This window comes from Dermochelys coriacea, chromosome 7, assembly GCF_009764565.3.
Source record: "Dermochelys coriacea isolate rDerCor1 chromosome 7, rDerCor1.pri.v4, whole genome shotgun sequence".
NCBI classification, from domain to species: Eukaryota; Metazoa; Chordata; order Testudines; family Dermochelyidae; genus Dermochelys; species Dermochelys coriacea.
The window spans coordinates 94391368-94418694 of NC_050074.1; the positions used below are offsets into that span (position 1 = coordinate 94391368).

Sequence of the window (27327 nt, forward strand, 5' to 3'; positions counted from 1 at the left end):
GAGGTTTTAAAAGCTGTCCAGGGGATATGGATCCCCAGTTCTCATTAATTTAAATGGGTCCACAGTTCTTAGGCAGCACTAAAAATCTCATTCTAAATTGAAAACTTTTGCTCATCGGCATTACAATATACAGCACCTTTGTATGTGCTACATGCACTATTTTATAGTGGTCTTACTACAAACAAGTTTATGTATTATAGCATTGTAAGAATATTTGTTATGAGGAATGGCTTCAAGAGTTTGAACTTATTCTCAATAGAGACAACTTGGAACTGACCTAGGATGAGATCTGAGAAAGAGAACCAAAATAAATTGCTCTTAGTGCAAAGGGTCCAAACAACAAATATCTCAGCCTGAGAATCAGGAAATGTGGCATAAACAAAGAATTCAGGTAAACTATTCCACTAAATTAGTAGTTACTATATGGAAGAACTTGATAAGGAAGATATATAGTAAAAAAAAAATTAAATCACACAGCTTAATATTTTTATTAAGAGACAGAGGAAACTGAAGGGTTGCGATAAACTTCACCGGAAGGACATGTTTATTGGACTAGGTGCCCTATTTCTGTCCAGCATGTGCTTTTACAAAGCACTTTTCCTCCATCTTGTTGAACAGTTCTGAATTTGAATGAGGTTTTTTTAAAAAAATTCTGAAATGAATGAACATTTGGCATTGGCTTCAATTAACACCCTTAGCCCCTTACTCTTTAAAAACACGGAAGTGAAGTGAATATGTGAACTGGTGCTGCTGCGAATGATTTTTCCTACCCTGCTCTGAGTCACTTAGCTGGAAAATGTTTAACAGGGTTTCTCTGATGCTTCGAAAGATGTTGAAACTACAGAACAAATATTGACCAAGAGGCACCACCACTTGCCTGGATAGGAAAAAAATAATCTTTTATATAACAAAAAAACAAGTTTGCCAAGAAAGAAATTGAAGGAACTTTGCCTCATCATTTACATAGAAAGGGACCCGAGTGGTGGGTGCAAACCTTAGCACATTCACAATCATGCGCATCCCCACCAGGCTTGTGTTAGGACTGAAGTGAGTGGTGCTTTTTTGCCTCCTCCGAAGGCAGGACCCCAAAAAATGTCCCCAGGCTGCAGCTGGACACATCTGTTGCACCCTGGAGCAGGCTTTGAAAGGCTTCCAGGCTGTAGCTCGGGACAGCTCCTGGTATCTGGAAGCTGGGCTTGGGTTCTCAGGCACCAGCAACAACCGGTCTGGGGCTCTGGAATAAACAGCTCCCATCTGGCTGAAACGTTCACACACGTACCCCGATGCTGCCCGCATTCGAAGGGCAGAAACAGGACATTTGGGGGAGACAAATGAGGCCACAAGCTCTAACTCCTCTGGGTACGTTGGAGAAGCAGGACTTTGGAGGAATTTGTTAGTCTCTAAGGTGCCACAAAATGCTCTAATAAATTTGTTAGTCTCTAAGGTGCCACAAGTACTCCTTTTCTTAGAGTGGGAGATGATATTGTAGTTCAATAATAATAATAATATAATATAAAACCGGGACAGTTGGCATCTCTCTCTTCTCTCACGTTCTCCCTCCCTGATTTGGGGTCTTGCCTTTTGGGTTGTGTGATTCAGTAAACGCTTTTCTCCCCGGGGCTGGGGTTAAAGATCGCCTGGGTTACCCCCCGCCTGCTCTGCCGTTCTTACGCAACCCTTGCCCCCTTGCCTAGCTGGAATCGGCCAGGTTTCCCCACTCCCCTTGTTAGTCTTTCGCCCCGCGAAGTTACGAAAGAGCAGAGCCCACCCCCACCCCCACCCCAGAGCTGTATAAAGCGCTCCCAGCCCTGCGCCGTCCGGCCGCCTCCTCTCCCAGGGCGAGCGCTCGGGCTAGAGACCGGCTGACTGCGGGGATCGGCGCTGCTCTGTAAGAGACACGTTTCCAGCGGGGGAAGCCTCTCTCGTCCGCCGCGTGTGTGATGATTCGGCTCGCTCAGGGATGGGGCTAGGAATGCTGCAGCCCTCCTGCAGCGAGGCAGTGGGGACGCCCCACCATCTGCACTGGAGGGGCTCCCTAGATGCTTTGGGGCCCCATTTCTAGGTGCCTAGGGGAACACCCACCCTATGTGCTGAGGGTACTCTACTGTCATTGGGGGGACCCCACTGCTGCTTTGGGGGGCCCTCTGGGCATCTTGGGGACACTGGGTATGTTGGGGACCCCTCCTTTCCAGGTGCCTTGGGACCCCCCCCAGGCTGATGATCTGGTCTGTCTCTGTTTGCTGTTGCATAGGAGTAGGATGGCTCAGGCAGGGAGATTCCCGGCCTGGCTGCTGCTGGTGGCCCTGGGCCTGCTGGGCTGTGGATGCCGCGCAGAGCGGGACTGCAGCGTGAGCAACATCAGAGTCCAAGAGAACTTCGACAAGGCTCGCGTAGGTGTCCGCTCCCTCCCCACTCTCTGGGGCTGGCTCTCCTTGGATCTTGCCAAATTTTGCCCTAAGGCCCAAAATGTACTATCAAAATAGAGACCCAGTCTGCCCACTCCTCCTATGCCAAACACCTGGCCTCCAGTGCAGAGCACCACAAACCCCCAGGCAGTTTGTGGCCCCAGAGCCCCAAAGGCCTAAACCGAGAACAAGGGTGTGCTCTGAACATAGGGAGAAAGCAGCAGCTCGTCATGCAGCAAAAGATCTAGCCCCTGCTACAAATGGGAACAGCAGCACCATAAACCCACTCCCACCCCCATCGAGACTTGGGCTTGCTGGATCCAGCTATTTGAAAAAATTCAAACTCAGAAACTCTACCAGAAGAGAGAAGTTCATCTGCTCTAGTTTCACTGCAAAACTTCGGCCCCCCTGTGTGACGAGTTACATTATTATTACTCTGATTATTTGTATTAGCGTAGCAAGGTATACAGCAGGAGAAGCTATCCTTGTTCTCTTTTTAAACATTAGAACTTAGAGGATTGGGATCAAAACCTGGCTAGATCCAGCTGCTGAATCTGAACCTTTGTGGTGCTTGTGCTCCTTGGTGCATTATACCCAAATTGTTTTTGGTGACTTGGGAGCAGCTGGATCTATTCTCTAATTTGATGGTATGATTTGGAGGCTTGGGGCCAAAGATCAGCAGAATTCTGCAAGGTCCAGATAGATCCAGCTTTTATGGTCTTCCCTGCACTTGGGACTTCCATGCTTCCCAGGCCTAACCAGAGCCTCTCTCCTCTCCCTGCAGTATAGTGGCACGTGGTACGCCATGGCCAAAAAAGACCCTGAGGGACTGTTCCTGCAGGACAACGTGGTAGCCCAGTTCACCATAGAAGAGAATGGACAATTGACTGCCACTGCCAAGGGCAGAGTCCGGCTGTTCAAGTAAGTTGCCTGGTACCCTTCCTTCTCTTCCCACTCCAGTTCCCCAGGGCCCTGACTTTCTGCTGAGCTCTCCACTGCTCTAACCTTTCCTCGTACCCATGTGTTCATCACTATCTGACCCCAAGTCCAGGCTGCCCGGTTTGAACTCAGTGTCTTTTTGTCTCACTCTATTTGTAGTAACTGGGATGTTTGTGCTGACATGATTGGCTCCTTCACTGACACTGAGGATCCTGCCAAGTTCAAGATGAAGTACTGGGGTGTAGCCTCCTTTCTCCAGAAGGGAAGTGAGTACTACTAAGTAGTGGGGTGTTTTTGCAGCAGGAGGCTCAGGGCTGCGTGATAGCCCTTGTCACTTTTGGTGCATCTACATGGGGAAAATAAGGGATTTTTTTTAGCCATATTAGCTAACACATGGTAACTGCCACATGGTAAAATCCTAGAGTGGATGAGGCAGTTCCTAGTTTTCACGTGTTAGCTGGTTGATGTTTAACCTATTGAAGTCAATGTCTTTGCATGGCAAAGATCATACAATTATTTTCCTTCCAAGCCCCATAATATAGACTAGCGTCATCTCATGAAAGGAGTAGATGGAGATTGAGAAGACTATGAGCTCTTTTTAGTTCAGATCTGCTTTTTATTTGACTGTTAATTTTCTTGAAAAAGCCTAACTTCAGATTTAATCTTCAACAACCTGGTAGAGGAGGATTTTGCGGCTCTTAGCCTTTGTGGATACTTTGTGAATACAGGGACTTCCTCTTTTTTTTTGACAAACTCTCAACACATTAATACTGAGCCCCATTCTCCCCTGTGTGAGATTAACCCACCTAGGGGAGTAGAAACTCCAGCACTCTTCATTCGAGAAATTTCCATGGAATACTTCTACTGGGGGAAGGTGGAATTTGGAAGAGATGAGGGCTCCACTCCAAAAACACACAATTCTCAGGGGATCTTCAGGAAGCCACTTGCCTCTGACTTGCTGTCCAGTTTCTTGCCAACTCACTGCTGAGACATAATTCCAGGGATTTCCCTGATTGCTGGATGCCCCACCCTGCAGAGATGGGAGCACTGTACTATACATTGCTGCAAACTCTGGTCCTCCTGAAGAGGGAGGAGGAGAATCTGGCAGAACCCAGAACCACCTCTTTCAACTCCATGGAAGCCAAATACTGAGGAGGAGGTCCATGAGCTGTGGGAACTGGAGATGGCAGCTCTTCCCCTTACACCCAACTCCCGCAGATTCATTTCTATGGATGTAGGGAGGTTAGAGAGGCATTAATTGTTACACTAAATACTAAATAGCTGAGAATGATCTGAAATTCTAACTGCAAATTATCACTAGCATTTGTGATACGACTCTTTGCATATGCCTAGCAAATACACATTTATAAGAAACCTAAAAGGCACCAGGATGATATGCTTTTTCCACACAAATGCAGCTTAAAGCGTTCTGTGGTAGGAAAAGAGAGCTTTTCAGAAGGTAATGTGACTAGGAGAGCTGTGAGTAATCTGGTGCATGACCAGCACGAACATATTTATTTTCTCCAGCTCTACCCTGTGTTTTACCATTTTAACCGTTATGTATTCAGTCCTTAACAGAGCATATGCACCACTGTACACACAAAAATAAGGCCCATTAGACAGAGATGAAGTATAAAGAAAGTTCCCAAGTAGATTTATTTTTGTTGTTAAATTTCTCCCATGTTTCGGTAAAACAATGAGTGACATTAATGCGTCACAGAATCCAGCGTTATATTTTCTTAGTTTTAATGCAGACTTAAAACGTTGTCAAGTAATTTAGGCTTCATATTTGATCTACATGATACAAGCTGGTGATGGCTATTTCCTCAAAATTCAGAATATCTATTGTTTTTTTAATTCTACTTCCCTACAAGAAATTTAAAGCAAAGAACCTCAGTGACAGTAATTGCTATGTAAATAGGACGTAGGTGAAAACAGTATTTGTGATTTCTCTACTGTGGATGCAGAAACATTAACTAAAATTCCCAGAGCTGGAGCATGTAATGTATAGTATGTTCAGTGCTGTTCTGACATTATCCTTGATGCTGAGGCAAAAAACAGAGAAGCAGGGAAAGGGAAAGGACTCAGACTCTGGGAAAAACCGTCATCATAACGGTGATGAGATGGGTAAGATTTCTTTGGTGATAGGGCTGAGAGGGGAATACAGGAGACATCCTCTGAGATTGCTTTGGAAAATAACCCTGTTCCTTGGACTGGCCCCAGAGCCCATCTGTCTCCTTGTGTGAAGAAACACTTGTGGGCTGTGTAGGTGATGGATGGATCCGGATGGCGAGTTGTGCAGTATGGGAGTTTTCCTTTATTGTCATCCCATTGCCTGCTCCACAGTTCCCTCAGAAGAGGCTTTATTTTTTTCTTGTTGACCTTCCAAATGGGACTGACCTTTGCCCCAGAGCAATCAGCCTCACCACAAAATCAGCACTTGCAGTTTTCTGAAGCTTGCATGGTCCAAAAGGTCATGGATTTATTCTGCCTGATAAGAGCTGCAATGCATGTTCTTCAACATTTAAAAGAAAAATGACCATGGTGCCATTATTCCCACCTAAAATAGATCCAAACTTCTACCAACTTAGTTTAAAATTAAAGTTGGTGCAACTCTCCTATCTTAGTGGGCTTTTACTTTACATTGGCACAGAGTATTTAAAATAATACAAAAGAATTTTTCCAGTTTGTGCACCTTCCACACTGTAACACTGCTTGTGAAAGGATTGTAATGTCACTGAAATATAAGCAAAAGAAGTCTGGTTGTAAGGGCAATAGTTTTCCATGATTTAAATTCAAATCACACAAATGAAGCAAACAGGCAGAACTATATGGGTGCTGTCTAAGATTTTATCTTAATAACATAAAATGCATTCAGTATTGCAATTTAATATTAAAACCGTATGCTTTTAAAACCCATATTGCTTCTTTGTGAGAGAAGTAATGTCTGGAAACACTCATCCCACCTTATTTTGGTTATAAATAAGCTTGAACCAAGATCCTAGCTCCAAATGCTTCTGTATATTGGGAAAGTTTGCATCCAGGTCTAAGGTTTGCAGCTCAGATCTATCTTTAGATGTAATATGTATTTAAAAAAATAATACAATCCAATATCCACTATAAAGGCAGGTTCCACAGGTACTCACCCACAGTATGGCTATGACTGCTGGGCTGTGGAGGTGACAGAGACAACACAATGCCAGTTTTGGTACTAGTCTGCTGGCTGAGACTGCCCCACACCTTTTAAAGGGTGGACTCCCAAACTGTATGGCAGTTGCGAACGATCCTGAGGGACACACATCCTAAGGTAGGTAGCAGGTTCTTTCCAGGTTTACTGAATGTCAAGCAGCCAGGAATGATTTTTAGAGGGTCCATATGATTTCAAGATGACACTTCTCGCTCTCAAGTGAGAGCTTCCCGCCAAAAAGAGGCCAAAGGTGAATTCATGTTACTCACACCAGTTGGCTCCTGTTGATTTATTTAATCTAATTGACTAAACGCATCCCACATGTTGTGGTGATGCTAACATCTTGGGACTGAGGCTGTGTGGTGCCAGAAGCATGGAACTTCCCAATATTTCAGTAAGTACTGTGGGTGCCAAGCACCTGTCAGGATCAGGCTCATTGTGGACCGTTTGCCATCATTAATACTAAAGTATGTGGTATTCTTTTGTGATTGAGTAAATGCAGAATTCTCTCTAGGTGAATGTCTCCTCCTACCTCTATAATTTCCTTGCTCCTTCCCTATGGTTTCTTTCAGACGATGATCACTGGGTAGTCGACACAGATTATGACACTTATGCACTTCATTACTCCTGCCGCCAACTAAATGACAATGGTACCTGTGCTGATAGTTACTCCTTTGTGTTCTCCCGGGACCCGAAGGGATTGCCACCTGAGGCACAGAGAATTGTCAGGCAAAGGCAGGTCGACCTCTGCTTGGACAGAAAATACAGAGTTATTGTCCATAATGGTAAGAATATTTTTTTCAGAAAAGTTTTATTTGGGAGGTGAAATGACTCCCTTGCTAGGAAGCTCTTTCTCTAATGGACAGCGATAGTAGCAAGGGCTGCACTTAGTAGCTGTGGTATGATCTTATTTTCTTATTGCAAACTCAGAGTCTCAGATATACTCAGATTTTCATTTTTACTGCCCTGCGGTTTCCTGGGTAGCCCATCCCAGGAAACAAACTCTGAAGAGAGTTGCAAAACACTTAGATTAATACAACATGAAAGGGAAAAAAACATCAGAGCTTCTGTAAAGGAAAATTGTCTCTCCTAATCTATTAGAATTATTTGGATGTGTCAACAAATAGGAGATATAATTTATTTAGACTTTTAAAAAGCCCCACAAGACACTGTTAAGGAAAGTAAGTAGTCATGGGCTATATCTGCACTCCGAGCGAGGGGTGTGATTCCCAGCTTATGTAGATGTACTTGTGCTAGCTGTTTGTCTAAAAGATACGTTCTAGTTCAAACAGGAATTAATTCAGGGAAGTCCTATGGCCTGTTTTACAGAAGATCAGACTAGATGGTCAGAGTGGTCCCTGCTCACTTTACAATGTATGAATCTATTAATCTAATCTATGAATAGATGAACAAAGATTAATATAAATAGTTAATTTTCAGCCTGCGATATGTTGACAGTGGGACACCACAAATTCCTACTAGAACAGGTGATACTAAATATATTTATTAGTGATCTGGAAAAGGTGGGTGAACAGAATTAAAATAAATCTTGTTTATAATGAAAATGTGCAAACCACACAAAAGTATTTAGGTTAGACTGGGCAGCATAACTGTAAATGAAATTCACATTTGATACAAGGCAATAAATATCTGCATGAATAATTTTAACTATTCATGCATATGGTTCAGTTCTGAATTAACTGTAACCACTCAGGGAAAAAATCTGGGTGTCACTGTGGACAGCTCAGTGAAAACATTTGCTCAGTCTACAGCAGGAATCAAAAAAGCACATAAAATGTTTGGATGCCTAAAGAATAGGGCAGAAAAAATACAGGAAATAGTATAATGCCATTGTATATATTTTCTCACTCTGAATACAGTGTTTGATTCTGTTCACCCCACCTCAAATAAAATATAACAGAAATAGAGGGGCCTAAAGATGGGAAATTAAAATGATTAGAGGCATGGAGAGACCTATGTATGAAGAAAGAATGTAAAATGGGGCCCAGTCTTTGTGCTCCAGCTCCAGTTTAGAAAGAGGTGTGCAAAAGTTGCTTCTTGCACGTTCCTCTGAACCAATTGGTGCTGGCCACTGTGAGAGACAGGATAGTGGTCTAGATGGAAACACTGATCTGATACACTATAGCCATCCTGTGTTTCTATTAAATGTACATGAAAGTATACGAAATGTTTGCACATGAGTAAATCAATCATGAATGTTTGCAAGTTACAAGTTGTAAAGAAAATGTATAAGTTCATAAATATTCAGAGCTTGTGACAAAACATCTACAAACATCTCAGGAGACTCTCCACATAAAAGAGGACTTGTTTTCCACAAAATATTTGCAATTGTCTTTAATATTGTTTTTTAAAGCACCGTTAAAATTGCAAATATACCCTCCATACTAAAAATATCATTAATAGAACATTAACTGATAAAATTTAAATACAAAAGTTAGGAAATTGTCTTCTAATAGTCTAGCACTAACCTTAACTCTGCCCCAGTACTAACTGCCCACTCCCTGTAAAAGCTGAAGACCCCCCCACTTTTCACACAAACCTTAACTCTGCCCCACTGTCTTGCATATTTTTCCCTTTGCCTACTCTTTCAGATGGTGGATAGTGCTTGGAGGGCTAGTTTGGCTTCTATGCTTTTTGTGAGTGAGAATTGATGTTTTGGATCCTCTGAGGCTGCTCTATTTTATGCTGGGGACCAGAGTGGTGGTTAGATGACCCCAGCATCAAGTGTCATGGCGACCTAAAGCCAACTGTGCACCTCCTCCGCTAGTCAGGCGTGCCAATCACAATTCAGACAAAGCTCTGGATCATTTACCAGAGTGTTAACTAATTCTGAACTCCCTAGTATTGTTGAGCCAGATTCTTGCACACCAAACAGACATACATTGGAGCAATGGACAGTGATTGTGGATATTTGTACAAGAGCAAAAAGAACAAAAAAGATCAAAACATCTGCATTAGAAAATTCTTCATACAAAGTCCATGTTAATGCAATTTCTGTGTGAACAGAGGCTTCTCTGCATCTCATAGTTTTGCTAGCAAGAATTACAGAATTATTCGCAAGAGTGCCAAAATCCTCATGTCCTTACTCAGTTGTTATGCAGGCCTTACTGAGGTAAAATTCCCACTGAAGGGAACATAAGAACATAAAAATGGCCATACTGGGTCAGGCCAGAGGTCCAGCTAGCCCAGTGTCCTGTCGTCTAACAGTGGCCAATGCCAGCTGCCCCAGAGGGAATGGACAGAACCGGTAATCATTAAGTGATCCAGACTTTCAATTTTGATTCTGGACCCATATCTTCAAGTTAAATCCTTTTTCCAAAGATTCTTCATTGCCTTTTTAAACTAATACTGTGCTGAAGTGCACAATAAATAAATTACTAATTAAACAGGTCTTGGCTTGATATAAATATAGTTATATCTAAATAGCAGTTCTTGGTAAACTATCTTTATTTTCAAGCAAAAGAAGATAAAATGCTGGGTTTTTTTGGTTTCTTTGTTTGGGTTTTGTTTGATTTTTTTGTTTTGTTTGCCACTTAGCTTGCATTTCTGAAGCTATATCTCCTACTGATTGTGGGTCAGGTTGAGCTACTACCTTGAGGTCAATTGCCTGCTTGTGGATTTAGGTATTTCCTAATGTGGGTAAGGGTATCACAGTTTTGCCATCTGTGAGTATTCCCAATGACAATAAAACCATCACAAATATTTATATTGACCACGGGACTTCTTGCAGAACAAGCTATTACTTCATTGTAACCAGGGCATTGCAATCTGGCCTTGTATCAGCAAATACTAAAAGCAAAAATCCACAAGAAAATAAATGTATGTGCATTAGGATAGTCTATTACTGCCATTTTTTGTGATCTTAAATGAAAAGTATGGTAAATCTTACTTAAGTCAATATATTTTGAAATGGTTCTTGTGGTTGATGTGTGCTAGTTCCTTCTTTGCCTCAGCATTAATGTCTGAAACAAATGGAACAGATCTGATTAATTCCTGTCCTATGTTGAGTTGAAAATCCTTTGGAATTATGTGCCACAGATCTAAAGAGCAGAATAACATTGCAAATAATAGACTGATATTTGTAAGTAAGACTACTTCAAAGGAAATACATTTACACACACTTTAAATTTGGTACATTTGTATATTTTTTTCTTTGTAGTGCTGGTTTAGAAATATAATTAATTTTATTTTGTTTGTTTCAGGATTCTGCCTTTAAGGAGTTTTGAAACTATGGAAGCAAATGATGTAACATCAGTATGGATATAAAGTTTACAAATTGACTGTTTTATTGTAGATCTTTAAAGCAGCTTCATTCAAACTTCAAATATATTTATCTGAATGCATCCGATGAAGTGAGCTTTAGCTCACAAAAGCTTATGCTCAAATAAATTTGTTAGTCTCTAAGGTGCCACAAGTACTCCTTTCCTTTTTATCTGAGCTCTGTAGCTCACCCTGTCAATAAACCAATGAAACTTTTAATAAACATGGATAACAGGGAATGCATATTGTGTAAATATAAAAAGATTATTGTTTTGTTGGCAAAAATACTATTTTACTGCAACGCTTAAAAATAGGAATCCAGATGGTGGCACTTAGGTATGTTATCTTTCATTTTTTTGTTATTGATTTTTGACTTTGTCCAGTAACCTTGCAGACAAATGTTTTAAAAAATCCCTAATATCTAATTTTAAAATGCCTAAGTCCTCTTGACTTATTGTGGCTTCTTTATTGGACTCTCTGGAAAGCTAAATAGTATTTCAGTACAAAAGGAAGTTCATTGATCACATTGCAGAATAGCTTTATTTTATTACATTCATACTTGACTGAACATGTGTAAAAATGCATCATTTGTAATTACCTTTTTTTTACATCCTTAAGAAAAATAAACATTTCTATCTACTGTAACATTGTTGAATCCAGCAAAATGGCGCCAGAGATTAACTAGTTCTAAGGACCAAATTTTCAAATGTAGGACATACCAGCAAAAATAATCATGCGCTCATTGAACCAGCAAAAACCATATGTGCCTACTCAGATTGGCATTTTATGCATAAAGGTAGGTTGCACAAAAGTATGTTCAGGCAGCCAGTCACCTGATTTATGTATGCAAATGCCTTTTTTTTATTTTATGGACTTAATGACTACATGGAAATTTTTGAGGGTGCCCTTTCACCCATTTTTAAAAGTCGGTTTCTATTCTTACTGGCAAATGGATAGTAAATCTGGAGCATATCCTCAGCTGCTGTAAGTTGTCATGGCTCCACTTTAGTGAGTGGACAATTTACACCATCTGAAAATCTGCCCCCATAAAGCCCAATTCTTCTCTGAAGTTACACTATTTTATATTTCTGTGCCTCCACCAATGTCAGTGACATTACGCCTGATTACAAAAAGAAAAGGAGTACTTGTGGCACCTTAGAGACTAACAAATTTATTTGAGCATAAGCTTTCGTGAGCTTATGCTCATTTCCATGCATCCGATGAAGTGAGCTGTAGCTCACGAAAGCTTATGCTCAAATACATTTGTTAGTCTCTAAGGTGCCACAAGTACTCCTTTTCTTTTTGCGAATACAGACTAACACAGCTGCTACTCTGACTCCGGATTACATCATTGTGAGAAGAGAATTAGTCCGATAGGATAAATTCTGCAATCTTACTCAGGCAAAACTCCCAAGACAATAACATTTTCCTAGGTTAGGATTGTAGAAGTTGAACTATAGTTGTATTTATTTTCCTATCTGTTTTCTTTAGCATATAATACAGTACTATAAAATGGTGAGCTGGTCAGTGTGGGAAAGTATATGGCTTAGCAGCCAAAGCAACAGCTGAGACATAGTTCATACATTACTTATTTGGAAATTACAGATAAGTTAGGTTCTATGTGGTCATTTCTTCTTCCTGTGGTTTCTGTATTAGTCATTCTCTTTCCAGGAAGAGCTGCACAACACAAAAGAAATTGCCACCATTCATGTCTGAAATGGGTAACATTATACAAAACTGGATTGATGGCAGAGTTGGCAAAAGTGAATGCCATTATCCAGAAGAAAAATGATGGCAAAATATTCAAATCATGTTTGAAGTTCTGAACTAAAATTAAGAGAATAGTGATGATAATTGGACTCCACATGATGAAGAAAGAGATCATCAGCACAAACAAAGTTCGAAATAGTTTGTAATCTCGTTGGGAGACTCGAATCTGACGCATTTCTGAGGAGGCTAAACTGACATTTAATCTTTTTCTTGATGCTTTTGTAATCTGCATTCAAAAACAAAATAACTTTTATTGTAACAGAGAATTCTTGCTGAGTAACACTTTTTTTTAAAAAAAGAAAAGGAGTACTTGTGGCACCTTAGAGACTAACAAATTTATTAGAGCATAAGCTTTCGTGAGCTACAGCTCACTTCATCGGTCACGAAAGCTTATGCTCTAATAAATTTGTTAGTCTCTAAGGTGCCACAAGTACTCCTTTTCTTTTTGCGACTAACAGACTAACACGACTGCTACTCTGAAAACTTTTTTTTAAAGCTGCAGAAGTGAATCTTGGCAAATCATGTTTCTGCTCTGGAAGTGACGATAAAAAGGGCAAGAGTTCTATGTTTATTGCCTCTCAATGAGTACATTCCCAATGGGCTCAGTTAACTAGTAGAAAAATAGTTTGTTTTTTTTCTAACTGCCAGCCCTGAACTCAGCATGTCAGGTAGTTAAGCTGGGTTCTTTCCATCTCTTTCCTTTAAAGCTCATCACCCATTTTGCATTTGAAAGTAATAAAGACTTTTAAAGTCAAATTAGACCTCTAATTACCTCTGCAATCCCATTGCCTTCAAATGATAATCTAGATTATTTCATCTATGTAAATCTGTTAATTTTTACACAGGTATAATTGACTGTGACTGGAGTATAGCTAACAATCCTGTTGATGCACAAAGAAGAGAATCCAGCTCACTCTTTTATAGACATTTTGGCTCTGAAAAGTAAATAGGAGTAAAAATTAGTAGCAACTTAATTTAGTCACTAAAGTCAGCAAATATGACTGGTACACAAACGAAGAAGAACTGTTGAGTAAGCAGGTGCCGTTTTTGCAGTCATTTTCAGAAGAGAGCTGCACTAAGATTCTATTACAGATAGTTAGAGATGGGCTCAAGACTCAAAATGTAGATCTGGATTTTGACACCTGAAAAGACTATGTAGGTGTTTGAGTCCAGAATGTTGGTTCTGCCCATTGTAAGGATGGACCATTTGCAGAATTTGGAACTGGGTTCAGATTTTGCCACGTCCAAAGTCTGAGAGTGCCTGGGTCCAGGGATTGGCTCAGACTTTTCTCTGTGTATGGGTTTTCAGTGGTATGGTACATTGGTTAAAGCAGAGATGTCTTTCAAAGGCAGAATATTCCCCCCCCCCAAATTTCTGTTTGTCTCTCAAACCTCCCAGACGTATACTTCTTCCGTTAGATAATAGGTTTTAAACTTGAGTGAGAATGTATTTAAAATTCAGTGTGTTGTCTTTGACATCTTGTTTTATCAGCCACTGATCAGAATTACTTTGTCTATAACAGCCCTGACACCTTGTGCATCCTGTAGTCTTTATGAAAGTCTTTACTTTTTCTGTAAAAGTGTAATAAGCAAGATTGAGGCACATAGGCCCAATCCAGATTGATAAACAGTTCAATTGGTTTTATTAGGAGCAAAGCACTTAAGCATGTTTCAGGAGCTGGGCTGTGGGGTTTAATATTCCAGGGTGCTAAGAATCCGCAGTTCCCATTGCCTTCCACTGGAATTGTGAGCACTTAGTGCTTGTGGAAAATCCATTCTCGGGAAAATCAGCGCAGCAAAATTAAAATGTGTCCATTATTTAAAGTTTTTAATGGTAGAGCCAATAAAACTAACCCCCCAACCTCCAAAATTCAGCAAACACTTCAGCTAAATACTTTCTCCCATTAGGCCAGATCCTCAGCTGGTGTAAATCAGCTCTAGTGAAGTCAATGAAGCTATGCTGATTTGGCCTATTTATTTTTATTCCAGAAGTTGCAATTTGACTCATTCAGTGTAATACTTCATTAATATTTCTTCTCTAGCTTAATCACTCTCTACATACACATTATTTTTATTGAAAAAGCTGCATGAACTAGTGGATTGAAGGTGAGATTGGGAGGATGAGCACTGCCACTGGTTTGATATGTGGTTTTAGGTGTCACTTCACTTCTCTGTGTCTCAGTTTTCCTGTCAATAAGGGGACAGATTTTCAAAGGCACAAGTCACAATTAGTTGCCTAACTAGGAGGCTTTGAAAATCAGTGGGAGTAAGGAACCTAACTGCCTTTTGTACCTTTGAACATTTCCCCCGATAAGAACAAGATTAATACTCATACTTGCCTTGCTCAGGTTAGAGTGAAAGAGGAGATAAACATTCAACTCAGGACAAGCTTTTCCATTATTCTCTGTGTAAAATTCAGTTGATTTTTTGAGGACACTGTCAGCCCTGCAAACTATCCGTCAACCTAGTTTGAAGCGTTGTTGTAGCAGTATTGGTTCCAGCAGGGCCACCCTTAAGGAAAATGGTGCTTGGGAGAACTTGACTAAGGGGAGAAATGATAAAGGTCTATAAAATTATAAATGGTCTGGAGAAAGTGAATAGGGGAAGTGTTATTTACCTCTCGACATAACAAAAGGACTAGGGGGTCACCCAGTGAAATTAATAGGCAGCGGTTTTAAAACTAACATAAGGCAGTACATCACACAATGCACAGTCAACCTGTGGAACTTGTTGCCCGGGAATGGTGTGAAGGCCAAAAGTATAAGTAGTTCAAAAAAGTATTAGATACGTTCATGGAGGATAAGACCATCAACGGCTATTAGTCAAGATGGTTAGGGATGCAACCCCATGCTCTGAGTGTCCCTAGGCCTCTGACTGCCAGAAGCTGGGACTGGATAACAGGGGATGGATCACTTGAAATTGTCCTGTTCTGTTCATGCCGTCCATCTGACACTGACCACTGTCAGAGACAGAATACTGAGCTAGATGGACCATTTGTCTGACCCAATATGGCCATTATGTTCTTACCAGTGAATAATTTGTAATGAAAGAGGTGCTGGGGCTCAAGCAATTGGTGTCAGGGTTCAAGAAATTATTTTTGTTTACTTTCATAACTGACACAGAAAGCCCAGAGGTGCCGGGGCTATAAACTGCCAAGCCTAGAGGTGCTGGGGCTCATCCATGGTGAACCCTGGCACATGTTAAGCCCTGGTTCTTACCAATTGCTGCAGAGGTTGATTTTGATTTTAACTTTTAAGGCCCATCATCAGGCCTAGGTCCCTGATAGCTTTTTGAGCCTCTGGCTTCTTATTTACCCTAGTGCTTTCTGAAGTGCTCTGTTCTAGCCTAGAGCTTGCAGGAACAGGAGAGGCACCATTCCGGTCTTTGTCTGTGAGGACAGGGCTATCTTCTTCCATTTGACCTGAAGACAGTAACAGAATTAGCCCTTTAAAGCTGGTTTCAAGACATTTTTATTTCAAAAGGCCTTTACCATGGAACATGAGTTTTATTTGTGGATCTGTATTTATTTAAAACATAGTGTTTACCTGATGCTTTTAGTCCCTTAACCTGCATTTGTTTGATTAAAAAGTTCCCAGGAAACTTCTGTGTACCAGTGATGTACAAATAAAATCTATTAGTATCAATATTAGTGAAAGGACAAGTAAGAGCTAGTTGACATTACTTGTGTTTTCCTTATCATTGCTCTAAATCATGGCTGTGCACACACCCAAGGTTGATGGATCCAGCACTGAAGAGATCCAGCACTGATCAGCAATGGAATGATTTACACAGGTTATTTCAAAGGCTAGGCTGCTATTTAAAATGTTTCTTGTCTAGCACAGCTCGCCAATCGGTTCAGCTAATCATGGGCGGCATGTGTTTCTTTGGGTGGCAAATGTTTGTTTGGGTGGCAGATGTTGTTTGCTTTCATAGATTTACATGGTATGCTTTCACTAACAATGAAGTTGCATTCATGTCAGCAGCCCTTGGACCCATTTGCCTATTTTTCTTCATAGTATGGATGGGAAAAGGCATTCTTGGAAACTGAACCTACTCTTGGAGCCTGCTTGTCCTGATGTAGGACATCAGCAACTCCCATTGTGCTCAACAGAAGTTACTGCTATCTTATAGGGAGAAAAAAGCCCCTATTTCTAGAATGAACCAACTTTTTAAGGTTCAAATTCCATGTAAACAGTGTCTGTTCTAGGCTAGGGGAAGGGAAGGAGATTGGATGCCAATTCACTCGAAGCAGAAGAAAAGCGAAAGCGATGGAGTCCGAAAAGCAAGGTGAGATAAAAAAGGGAGCTGCAGAAGCAAAGAGATACAGGAAGGAAAAGAGTGCATTGTCAGGAGGGGAGAGAAAAGGGCAGGGGCAGGGTTGGCAGTCCAGATTCAGAAGAGAGAAAGCTAAAGCTAAACAGCATACCCAAGATCTTTGAGGATATACACTGTGAAACACATATAGATAAACACTAATTTATTAATTATACAAAAGCATATGTTTAAGACCTCTTCAAAAAGCTCTGAGGCAATTTACAACCCAAAACTTTTTAGGCTTATCCTTATCCTTCTTTATCCCTTATATGTCAGGCTGCTCATGGTAACAGTTCACTTCCAAAATTGCTGACTATTCAAGTCACAGGTTAACTTGGCTTGCCCTAAAGCACCTCTTCAGTTTCATTAACACTGATTAAAAGGACCAAAAATCTGAATTATGCAGTACTTGTTGGAGAAAAACTCTCACTGAATTCACTGAGAGATTTGCTTAGTTAAGGATTGCAGAATTTAGCCAAGAGTTTTGACATTTTTAGACACTGCATATATTTAACAAGCTAGTGACCTTATTCACATCAAATGAAATCAGCATTAAGTTTGAGTATGTGGGCTGTATATAGGTAAAATGTGGAGTGGTTGGGAAGATCAAGCTCACACCTGCAAAGTGGGGCAAGGAGTTCCTACAACCTCTTCCCCCAATTTCTAGCTCTGTAACTGCTGCTGGTCCATCTCTCTGTTATTTCCTAACTCTCAAATGTACTTTTGAAGAAAGTGAAAAATAACTATGTTGAACAGAGCCATGTATACTTGTCCCAGTGCACTGAAAATAAGTGTTTGTCACTTTGAGACTACAAATCCCTTAATCCTACTGAAGTGTAATTTGTTTATTGTTTGAATATTATTAAAAAGTTTCACCTTGTTTTCCTCTCTACATGCTGTAATCATATTACTATGTTGTTTTTACTGTGGAAGAAAGCTGTTTTACATACTGTCTTACCATCGTTTTCTAATCCTGAAACCAGTATGAAAATAGTGCTGAAGAGTTTGAAAAATCTCCCCTTTAAGGGGCAAAATCCTCCTTCCTCATGCACAGCTTCCACTAGCAGCAAAGATGGGTTACAGAAGCATGGTAATGATTGTGACTTGTGAAACTTTGGTTTAGTTTACTGGAATTCAGTTAAAGTGGGACCTGAATAGTGAAAGTTACTGTTCACTAGTTGCAATATTTGGTATTTAAATATGTTAAATGTTACTAATAACACTGCCCACCTCTCCAGCATCTAATTATGAGTAAGTACTTTGGTTCCTTATCATTAGCTCTGACCAAGGAATGCTCATTGCAATTTAAGCCACCTTAGCACTCCCTCAGTTGTGGTGCTGCTTTGTCAAGGTCCAATACCCTTGTGCAAGAGAGAGCTGCTGGTAATGCGCCCTGCACTGGCCACAGGAATGGGTGGTGGTGAAGGAGCATAAGATGCTCTGCCCACCCTGGGTTTAGTGGTGCTGGTGGAGCATTGCAAAGCAGCCCTCAGGCAGGGGAGAATCAATCTTTTTTGCACTCACGTCATTTCGTCACAGGATCTCAAAGAACATTACAAGGGCGGTAAAGTATTGTCCCTACTTTAATGTTGGAAAAGCTAAGGCACAAAGGGGTTAACAGACTTGTCCAACATCACACAGGGAGTTATAACCCAGGCTTGGCCACCAACAAACAGATCCATGTTATTAACATGGGGCAAAGTTCAACACAATGTACCTATGACTTTCTGAACTTCAGCCTATGGCAGGCTGTGGACTCTGTTGCTGTTGCAGAGATACTGAGGCTTTGGTCTGCTGAATTTCCGAGGGGCCTTGATAGATGTCGACCTCCCTCAGCTCCTGTTAATTTCAGGGAGCACTGAGAGGGTTCAGCCTCTCTCAGGAGGCTCTCAGCAATTCACTGACTTGGGCTCTAATTCAGGGGGGAAATCATTTCCATGTGGAAAGTCAAAGCCAAGGAACCTCTTTCATGCTTGTAAGTGGTGGAAGGAGAATGCATAGAAATGAGTGCCCAGCCTTCTTTGCTCTACTACTCCCTCTCCTTAATCTGCCTCTTTCCCCCTCAGCCAGCTCCAATGTCTGTATATGTTACTACAGTCGTAGGGCTGAAAAGTAATTGTCCTGCATGGCCTTCATTGGCTGGGGAGACAGATTGCTGCTTCTTGGCATTAGAGTTGGGAACTCACATGGTGGTGATGATGATGTTTTCCTATCTAATCAGTTTGGCTTGTGGTTGGGATAGATTGCTCTTTGGTGCTTGGCTGTATTTAGGTCTGTCTGGTCAATTAAAATTGCACCCTGGCAGGGACAGATACTTGCCACTTCCAAATAGTGCTCTCTCTCCCATCTACTGCCAATAGTTGCCTCCTTTTTAAAATTATGCTACTTGGTGTGCTACCATGTCATGCCCCATGATCCATTGCACAGTACCTAGATGAGGCCTCTATCTGGCAACAGAATGGGAAGTAAGGCACTTAAGGACCCTAAACGGAGACAGTTTGAAGGAAGTACATTAGCACCACCTACCACACCCAAGACAGCATTTAGGTAGACCTTACATTCAAAGATCCACAGGTATGAAATCAGCTTTTTTCTAGAGCTCCAACCACTGATGAATGGAAGGACAAGGATTGTAGGTGTCTGTGTGCATTGGGGGAGCGGGTCGAGAAGGAGGGTGAGTTGGGAATCTGGAAAGGGTTGGATCTGTGCTGGAGAGGAGGTTTGTCTGCTGTAGAATAGCATGCTGGCCTGTAACCCAGTCATTCCACCCAGGACTGAGGTTAATTTGTGGACTTCTCTTCTCTCTGGCTGAACTCCAGAAAAAAACCTGTTTTCATACCTGTGGATCCTGGGTGCACACTAACCCTTTCAGGGAGGCTATGAGTCCAGCATGACCTGGTCCCAATTAAGCACTGAACTATGCAATTCTGTCATTTGTATTCCCCAGAGGGACCCTGGAAATTGTAGACTGCTGCAAGGCAGGCTGGGAAGGAGTGCCCGGAAATATAAGGAGAAACCTTTCTTCAGAAGAAAGTCCAGGGACAAGGGCAGGCCTGGAGCAGGGCCACTCCACCAATGAAACTGAGGAGGCTGCCCAGGAGGTGCTGTGATGAAAAGAGCCTATGAGGAAATCCTCAGACTGGTAAGAGAAAAGGAATCCTGAGTGGGTAAGGGAGAGGACAGTTTGGTGAGCCTTGGAGAAGAGTGAGGCTTTTGATATGCAGGAGCAGTAGGAATTGTGAAGCAGGGCAGGGTGTGGCCCATGCTTTCCAAGGGTGTCATAGCAGCTGTGCTCTCTTTGCACTCCAGAAGACACCCACAAGGGTGTCCCCAGCATGGCCTGTGACTAAAGTCACAATCTGGCCCTAGCAGCCCAATCCTATAAGGTGCTGGGGGCCTTCAACTACCATTGAAGTTAATGGCAGTTGAGAGGTTGCAGCACCATGCAGGATCAGGGCCCTAGGTGACTTGCCAAAAGTCACAGAGGGAGTTAGTGTCAGAATACAGGTTAAACCTCAACAGTTCCTGGCTCCCAGATCCATGTTTAAGTCACTAGAAAACACCTCCCTCCCAGAGAGAAAAAGTAGAACAAAAATGTCACTTTTCCTGCCCGCCTTTTTTATATTTTTGTCTACTGCTTTTGTTTGCTGACATTTATTACATACCCTGGAGATTGGGAGAGAGTAACTATACATCATAACTATGGCTTCTGTTTGTAGGGCACTTATTAATTTGATTTTGGGGGGTTAGCAATTTTTTAGTTTTATATAGATGTCCAAAAATCAAGGGTTTGGGGCTCTCTCTTTGTATACACTCTAATGAGTACTCGCTTTGTAATATCCTCTAATGGGCTACAATACTGTTTCAAACAGCACTACACTAAAGCACACTAGACAGTGAACCTCTACATGGCCCAATAAATGCACAAAACGTTACTGCACTTGAGAAATCACACCCCATTTGTGGTGTTTATTAGATAACACTGATGTCATTTTTTGTATCGGAGGTGTTGGTGCTTATCAGTTAAAATCTAAAATCAGAAGCCCTAATTATGATGCATAATTAAAGTAGGAAAAAGGTAGATTCAAAGGGGGTGGGGGAAAAACAGTTTTAAGGACTTTATGACCCAGGGCTGCTCTTCCTTGCAGTCGTACAACTCCCATTGAATCCGTTTTGAGTTTTGGGGGTACAAGCAATGGAGGATCTGATAAATAGTGATTTTTCAGTTGTTTGAGATGTTTGTTAGTATCTCTAGCAAGTTTACATAGGCCCTTAATTATGATCAATACACAATATTAAGTAAGGTGCCCCAAAATGTACATGAATTAAGACTGACTGGATGTTGGGTTTCTGGTAACACACTGTTCAAGCTTTGCTGTCATTTATAATGGCAACAAAACTCAGTTCAAACTGTTAAACTTAAGCAAATACAAATGATACTATTTAGCATTATTGTACTACATTACTAGCCAGCCAGAAGTCGTTTTATAATAAAACGATAAGAAAAAAATACCTGTAAAATCTTTGAATAACTGATCACAATGACTAATCCTGGTATTACAAAGATCACAAAGGTGAATGTTACGTCCCAAGAGATTTCTCCTGCAACACTGGGCCAAACCAAGGTGCAAATTTGAACTTCCTGTTTACAAAGAATAAAAGAAAATTATTAACATTATGGTTTAGATATTTACTTTCAGTATAAAGTTCTCTGCAAACTTATGTCAATGTTTACACTTCATCTGACATTAATGTAACTGGCCACTACATAAACAGAATCTATGGGAATCGTTACCAATGAAAACAAAATAGTCGTTTCAATGTGGAATGTTTTTCAAAACATGATGCAGGTGTGTAGTTCACAAGATTTGGTATGCAGATATGGAATTGTTGCAATAATTATAAAGCATAGCAAACGCTAGTGACAATTTTAAAATGTAAACTCATAACTTCTAAATAAACAAATGAAAAAAAACAATTAAAACCCTGGAAGGCTTGATTAAATCATTATTATATTCTGTAAGCATATTGTTTTGTTTTTGCATGCACATGGGATTATTGTACAATGAAAAGAAAAAGATGTTTGTGCACTATTCAGGAAAAGCTCTTATATGAATTAATGCAAGGCGCTACTGCATGGGCACAGGCAGCTGATCATTCTGAAAAGAGAAGTATGCAGAAAAGGGGTTTTCCTAGCTCTACTCTGGAGCACAAAGCTCCATGTTTATACAAGATGCTGAGCAAGGACAAAAGCACCGCTGAACAAAGTAACTGGTGATACAGTTCTTCTACGGAGAAAAAAAATCCATATGAGTGTGAATGTGGGACTGATCTACTGAAGACCTCAATTACAGCCTGATTCTGCTGTGCTGAAGTGAAAGGGACTTTTGCTATTTATTGACTTCCGTGGATCAGGATCAAGTCCTTCATTAAAAGAAGTTCATTCCTACTCTGATTTCACACGACAATGGCTAAATGCAACCTAATAAACAGGGGTAACGCCCAACATCAATGTCGGTCCGCATAGGTGCTGGAACTAGGGGTGCTGCCGCACCTCCTGGCTTGAAGTGGTTTCCATTATATACAGGGTTTGGTTCAATGCCCCTCAGCACCCCCACTATACAAATTGTTCCAGCATCCCTGCAGGGCCAAAAAGGAGAAGGCAAGAAGGCGTTGCCAACCTTTGAAGGCTTTGTTGAAATATTACCCCCTTCTAACACTTCGTGGGGCATTAACCGCTTAACGTCTGACCCCAATTCCGGAGCTCGGTATAACTCTCCAGGTAACGGCTCTAGTTTATCATCCCAGGTCTCTGCCCTGCAACACCCTGGAATAACAAGTCACACACCGCTGGACCCGAATCGACCCTAGCCGCCCTTCTGGATAATCTCCAGCAGCCCGCGCGAAACGTGGACTAACAACAGCATCGCATCTCGGGGCGCCCGGGCTGGACTCCCGCCCGCAGCGCCGCTTCCCCGGGGCTGGGAGCACGCTACGCCGGCTCCCGGCTCCAGCTACGCCGGCTCCCGGCGCACGGACCAGCTTCGCGCCGCTGCTTTGCGGCGCTGTTGAGCACCGGGGACGCTCGGTCCCGCCAGGCCGAACAGATGCTGCGGCGCCCATCGGCTGAAGGCTTTGGCCGCGTTGACACGCTTTGCGGGAGGCGAGGCTGGGGTCAGGCTGGTCGGGGGAAAGTGGGGGGAGCCAAGGCTGGAGCCTCCCAAACCCGTCTCCCCTTCCCAACCCGCTGGGGTCCCTGGGTCACGAGGCAGCCGCTGGGTCCCTGGGGCACGGCACGGACCTGGGGGGGGGGGCCCCTCTCCCCAGGCGGGCGCCGGGCAGAGCTGGCCGGAGGGAGCCGCTCCTTACCTCGCCGCGCCTGGGCAGGGGCTCCACTTGGAAGAAGAGGCAGAGCGGGAGGGTGGCGAGGGCGGCGAGCCCCCAGATGAGCAGCAGGGTCCCGGCCAGCAGCTTGCCGCTGCAGCGGGCCGTGTGCCGCAGCCGGACGATGCAGACCGTGCGCTCCACGCTGACCGCCGCCAGGGACAGGATGGTGACGCTGCCGCTGAGGCTTATCACGTATAAGAGCACGTGGCAGACGGCGTCCCCCAGCAGCCAGGCCTCGGTCCAGCGCACCACGAGGATGACGGGGATGGCGCTGATGAAGAGCAGGTCGGCGCAGAAGAGGTTGAGCACCAGGCAGCTGGCGGTGCGCAGCTTCTTCTTCCTGGCCAGCGCCGAGATGGCGCAGCCGTTGACCAGCAGGGACCCCAGGAAGATGCAGGAGAGGACGGCGGTCTCCAGGGCGCTCAGGGCCACCCTGCTGCGGCCCTTGAAGTCGGAGAAGAACGGGAAACAGGTGCAGTTCCCTTGGGGAGTCACGCAGGCGCCTGGCATCTGGCTGGCACCGAGGGCATCACGCACCATCAGAGCCAGGGAAGCCAGGGGCCAAGCGGCGCGGCGGGGTGGCAGCTCAGGCTGGCCTATGGGGGCTGTGGGCACGGGGAATGGGCGGCCAGCGGCGGCATCTCCTCCTCTTCCTCTGACATCCGCGGGGCCAGGTGCGGTGCCCGCGGGCTGGCTTACGGCACCTGGCTCCCTGGGGGAACAAGGAAGTGGCAGGCGAGGACGGTAAATACACAGCGCGCCCCGCTGCACAAAGGCGAGGGCGTGGCTGTGCTTTGCAACTACCGGCGTCCCGGGCGGGGGGCATTTCCCACGGGGCGAGCGGCGCAGGGCCCGCCGGGCAGCGGCTCTCGCGTTCTTGGCGGGAACGGCGGCGAGTGTCCCGGCGCAGGGCGCTGGCCCCACCTTCCCCGCCGGGTGTCGGATGCCCGCCGGGGCCCTGGGCAAGCCCCTGAGCGCCCGGGAGAGCCGCGGGGAAGTGGCTGGCAAACCCCTCCCCCCCTCTCCCCCGTCGGGCTGTGAACGTGCCCTCGCAGGCTGGGCTCAGGGCAGCCGACTCTCCCAATGAAAGTCTTGACAGCCTCCTAGCCCTACGCCGGCCGCAGTACAGAGAGCCACAGCCCTTGGATTGAATCTGCAGTGCCCAGCGCCTGCCTCCAGCCTCGGGGCTGGGGGAACCCCAGCAGCGCGCGCCGCAGAGGAGCCGCCGAGCAACCCCGCCAGCAATGTAGCCCGGCTTTGCGTTCAGCTGAGAGAGGGCATTTCCCTGTCTCTCAGCCTGCCCCTTTGGTTTGAGGAACTGGCCTAACACGGGTCTCTGCGAGCTCCTGTTGATAGCCCAGAAGAAGCGGGCCGATTTTACGATCAAAAGGGGGGATTTTACCATTGCTCCATAGCTGGCCTTTTAAAACCACGTGTTGTCTCCCTCCGTGTCTGTGGGTTTCTTGGGCTAACTCTCCGTTGCTGCCATAGAGCTGAAGAAGTTACACAACACAGACGATTAGTACCGGGTGCTAAGTTTGGAGTGATGCTAAACAAACCTGATGCCTCCTTACATTATTTCGTGAATCAGGGAACTCAAAATAACGACAAGTTAGGACAATAAAATGAAAAATAAGAGGCCATTCCACTTGTAGTTAAAACAACAACAACCCTATCTAATGATTTTCTTGGCAATCCGATTTCTGAAAGCAACACACACACAGAGAATGAGATTTGACTAGTCAGGAAAGGCTATCAAAATATTGTCACAAAGTACTGTATGTATGAAACAGCTTTATGTCATTTTATTCACCTCTGGATGAATCAGTTTGGCTATATCCCAACGAGTTGATTTTGTAAACAGTCAAGGTGTCATTTGCAGCAATGTGCATGTAACATTACTGCTTTTTATGATGCCTTTGGCTATTAAATACATTCTACTGTACTCTGAGATACTTATCAATCACATTGATTTCAATAAGACTTTGTAAATACTCCCTGTATATAATATTGGATATGATGAGTTATACTTGTAACAAAATCTGTTAATGGCATTAAAAGGGAATCCAGAATTTTTGGCCATTATAACAGGATGCTTAATAAAGTATGACAAAATAGTCACCTTTCATTTGTGCGCTAACGAATGCCTTTCCCACTTCCAGGGCAGAAATTACAGCAATTTTAATTCACGTCCTTCACATTAAAATAATCCCTGCTCTTCAAGTTGCTAATATTATCTATTCTGGCTCACTAAGAAGGGTGACTGTGGGGCAATTTACATAACTGTTTTTGGATTATGTGCAGGAATTACTGGGTGAAATTTACACCCCAGATTATGCAGGAGGTCAAACTAGATGATCATAATGGTCACTGCTGGCTTTAAAATCTTTGAATCTCAGAAGTGGACAAATCTACAAATGACTGGAAATGCTTTAAGCAAGTGGCTGCCTACTGCATTATGAACTTAAATGAAGGCACTAGGAAACCTTTCAAACACAGATACCAGCCAGCCATCAACACAGGTGACTACAGATGGCAAATAGTCGGAAGCACAGGTTTTGCTGTACTCTCATTTGCTAGGTTTAAGAATTCTGTGTATCATATTGTGAATAACCACAGCAAACTACCTAATAATACCAAGAGAGATTCTTCCTAGGCAAAACCATGGGTACAGGACATAGGTATTGGGGCCTGATCCCCAAGATGCTTAAAAGATGAGATGTACCAAGTCCCTTCCAACTTCCATTGATTTCAGCACTTCCCAGGACTGGGCCTTTAGCGAAACCAGCAAATAAGCCCCACAGTCCCCTGCACTGTCCTCAGCTGTAGCAGGGATGTCACTTTTGAATATAAGATAGTATGTAGCTAGGAGTGAGTTCACAAACAGCCAGACTGCATGATGCAAAGCGAGGTATAAAACATTGAACATGACTTCAGTAGGAAATTGGAGGGCATGTAGCAAATGGTAATAAAGCTAAACACAAATTCTTTTCTCAGTGAAGTCTATGGCAAACTCTACTGGGGCAGGCCCTGTTTGTTCAGTTCTGGGTGAAGATGAAAACAATGAAAACCCAGACTGGAAAATAAAACAGGAACAGAAGAGCAACAGCAGTTGCAATTTGCATAATTGCAGCAATATTACTGACGAAAAAACAAGATGCTGTCAGTCAAGAACGAGCAAAAGAGAAAAAAAGTATGCGCAAAGAGCCTGAGAATTCTGGAACTACCATGGGAAAGAAGGCAAGATTTTTTTTTTAATCTTCTTGAAAGATGATCACTGGTAGCTTTGTCACTGGATGTGAAGGAGGAGCTCTCATTTAGTTGGTATGCGCCTACCAAATACCCCAGAGCTAAATTAATACTGGTCTCAGTACTCCATCATATGGCCAGGAAGCCTAAAGTGGAGCTGAGCAAGAAAAATATTTTGTACAAAGAAAATAATCAATGCTTTGCCCAGGTACACAAGCCAAAAGGAAATCTATGGCTCCAGAAAAAAAAAAAGTCTTTTCTCCCAAAGAAAAGTTAGGTGGTATTTAACCACCAAAACTGAGAGTCCAGCATAATGAGGTGTTTTGGGGAATACTAAAGAGGCAGTGAGCTCTTGGATACGAACAAAAGGATTTTTGTCTAGCGGTTAGAGCAACGGCCTGGAAGGGAAGGCTCTTGGAGAGCTTTTCAGGGTCTCACTGTTTGTCTCTGTGAGTTTTGGCAAGTAATTTAAGCTCCCCTTAATTAAGTGATCTATTTATTGCCCCAAAAATTTGTTAATGTAGATTTAAAATTGACCAGCAATGCCTAATATACTTCCAAAACATTGACTGCATCTATATGTAAACCTGGAACTAGAGAGTTAAAGTACACCTCAGCCACATGCTCTCCAACTGCCCTTCACTGTGTTAGGAACAGATGTCTTGATTGGTGCAGGGATTACTTGCAGTAGATTGACACAGCTCACACTTCAGTGACAAAGATCATGGACCCTCGTTTTCGCATAGAGTTATGTCAGTTGGGCAGGGAGGGGAGCACCATAGTCTATTCTTGCTG

At 43.1% G+C, this 27327-nt stretch overlaps 2 protein-coding genes across 3 annotated transcripts; one reads left to right on the forward strand and one right to left on the reverse strand.

Moving 5' to 3' along the window:
- The first annotated feature begins 1825 nt into the window (after positions 1 to 1825).
- Positions 1826 to 10960, forward strand: RBP4 (retinol binding protein 4). 2 transcript variants are annotated; one of them, XM_038408984.2, is made up of 6 exons: positions 1826 to 1888; positions 2252 to 2390; positions 3190 to 3326; positions 3504 to 3610; positions 7104 to 7316; positions 10755 to 10960. In XM_038408984.2, exons 2-6 carry the CDS (start codon positions 2259 to 2261, stop codon positions 10766 to 10768), a joined length of 603 nt encoding a protein of 200 aa, XP_038264912.1. In that variant the 5' UTR covers positions 1826 to 1888; positions 2252 to 2258; the 3' UTR covers positions 10769 to 10960. The 2 variants fall into 2 exon arrangements, with proteins under 2 accessions (XP_038264912.1, XP_043375073.1); XM_043519138.1 differs by having other exon boundaries at positions 1876 to 1935.
- Positions 10961 to 11333: 373 nt separating this feature from the next.
- Positions 11334 to 24062, reverse strand: FFAR4 (free fatty acid receptor 4). Its single transcript, XM_038408982.2, has 3 exons — positions 23266 to 24062; positions 21410 to 21538; positions 11334 to 12808 (listed from the first exon to the last, which is right to left on the reverse strand). The coding sequence occupies exons 1-3, from the start codon at positions 23821 to 23823 to the stop codon at positions 12401 to 12403; spliced, it is 1095 nt and encodes a 364-aa protein (XP_038264910.2). The 5' UTR covers positions 23824 to 24062; the 3' UTR covers positions 11334 to 12400.
- Positions 24063 to 27327: the final 3265 nt, after the last annotated feature.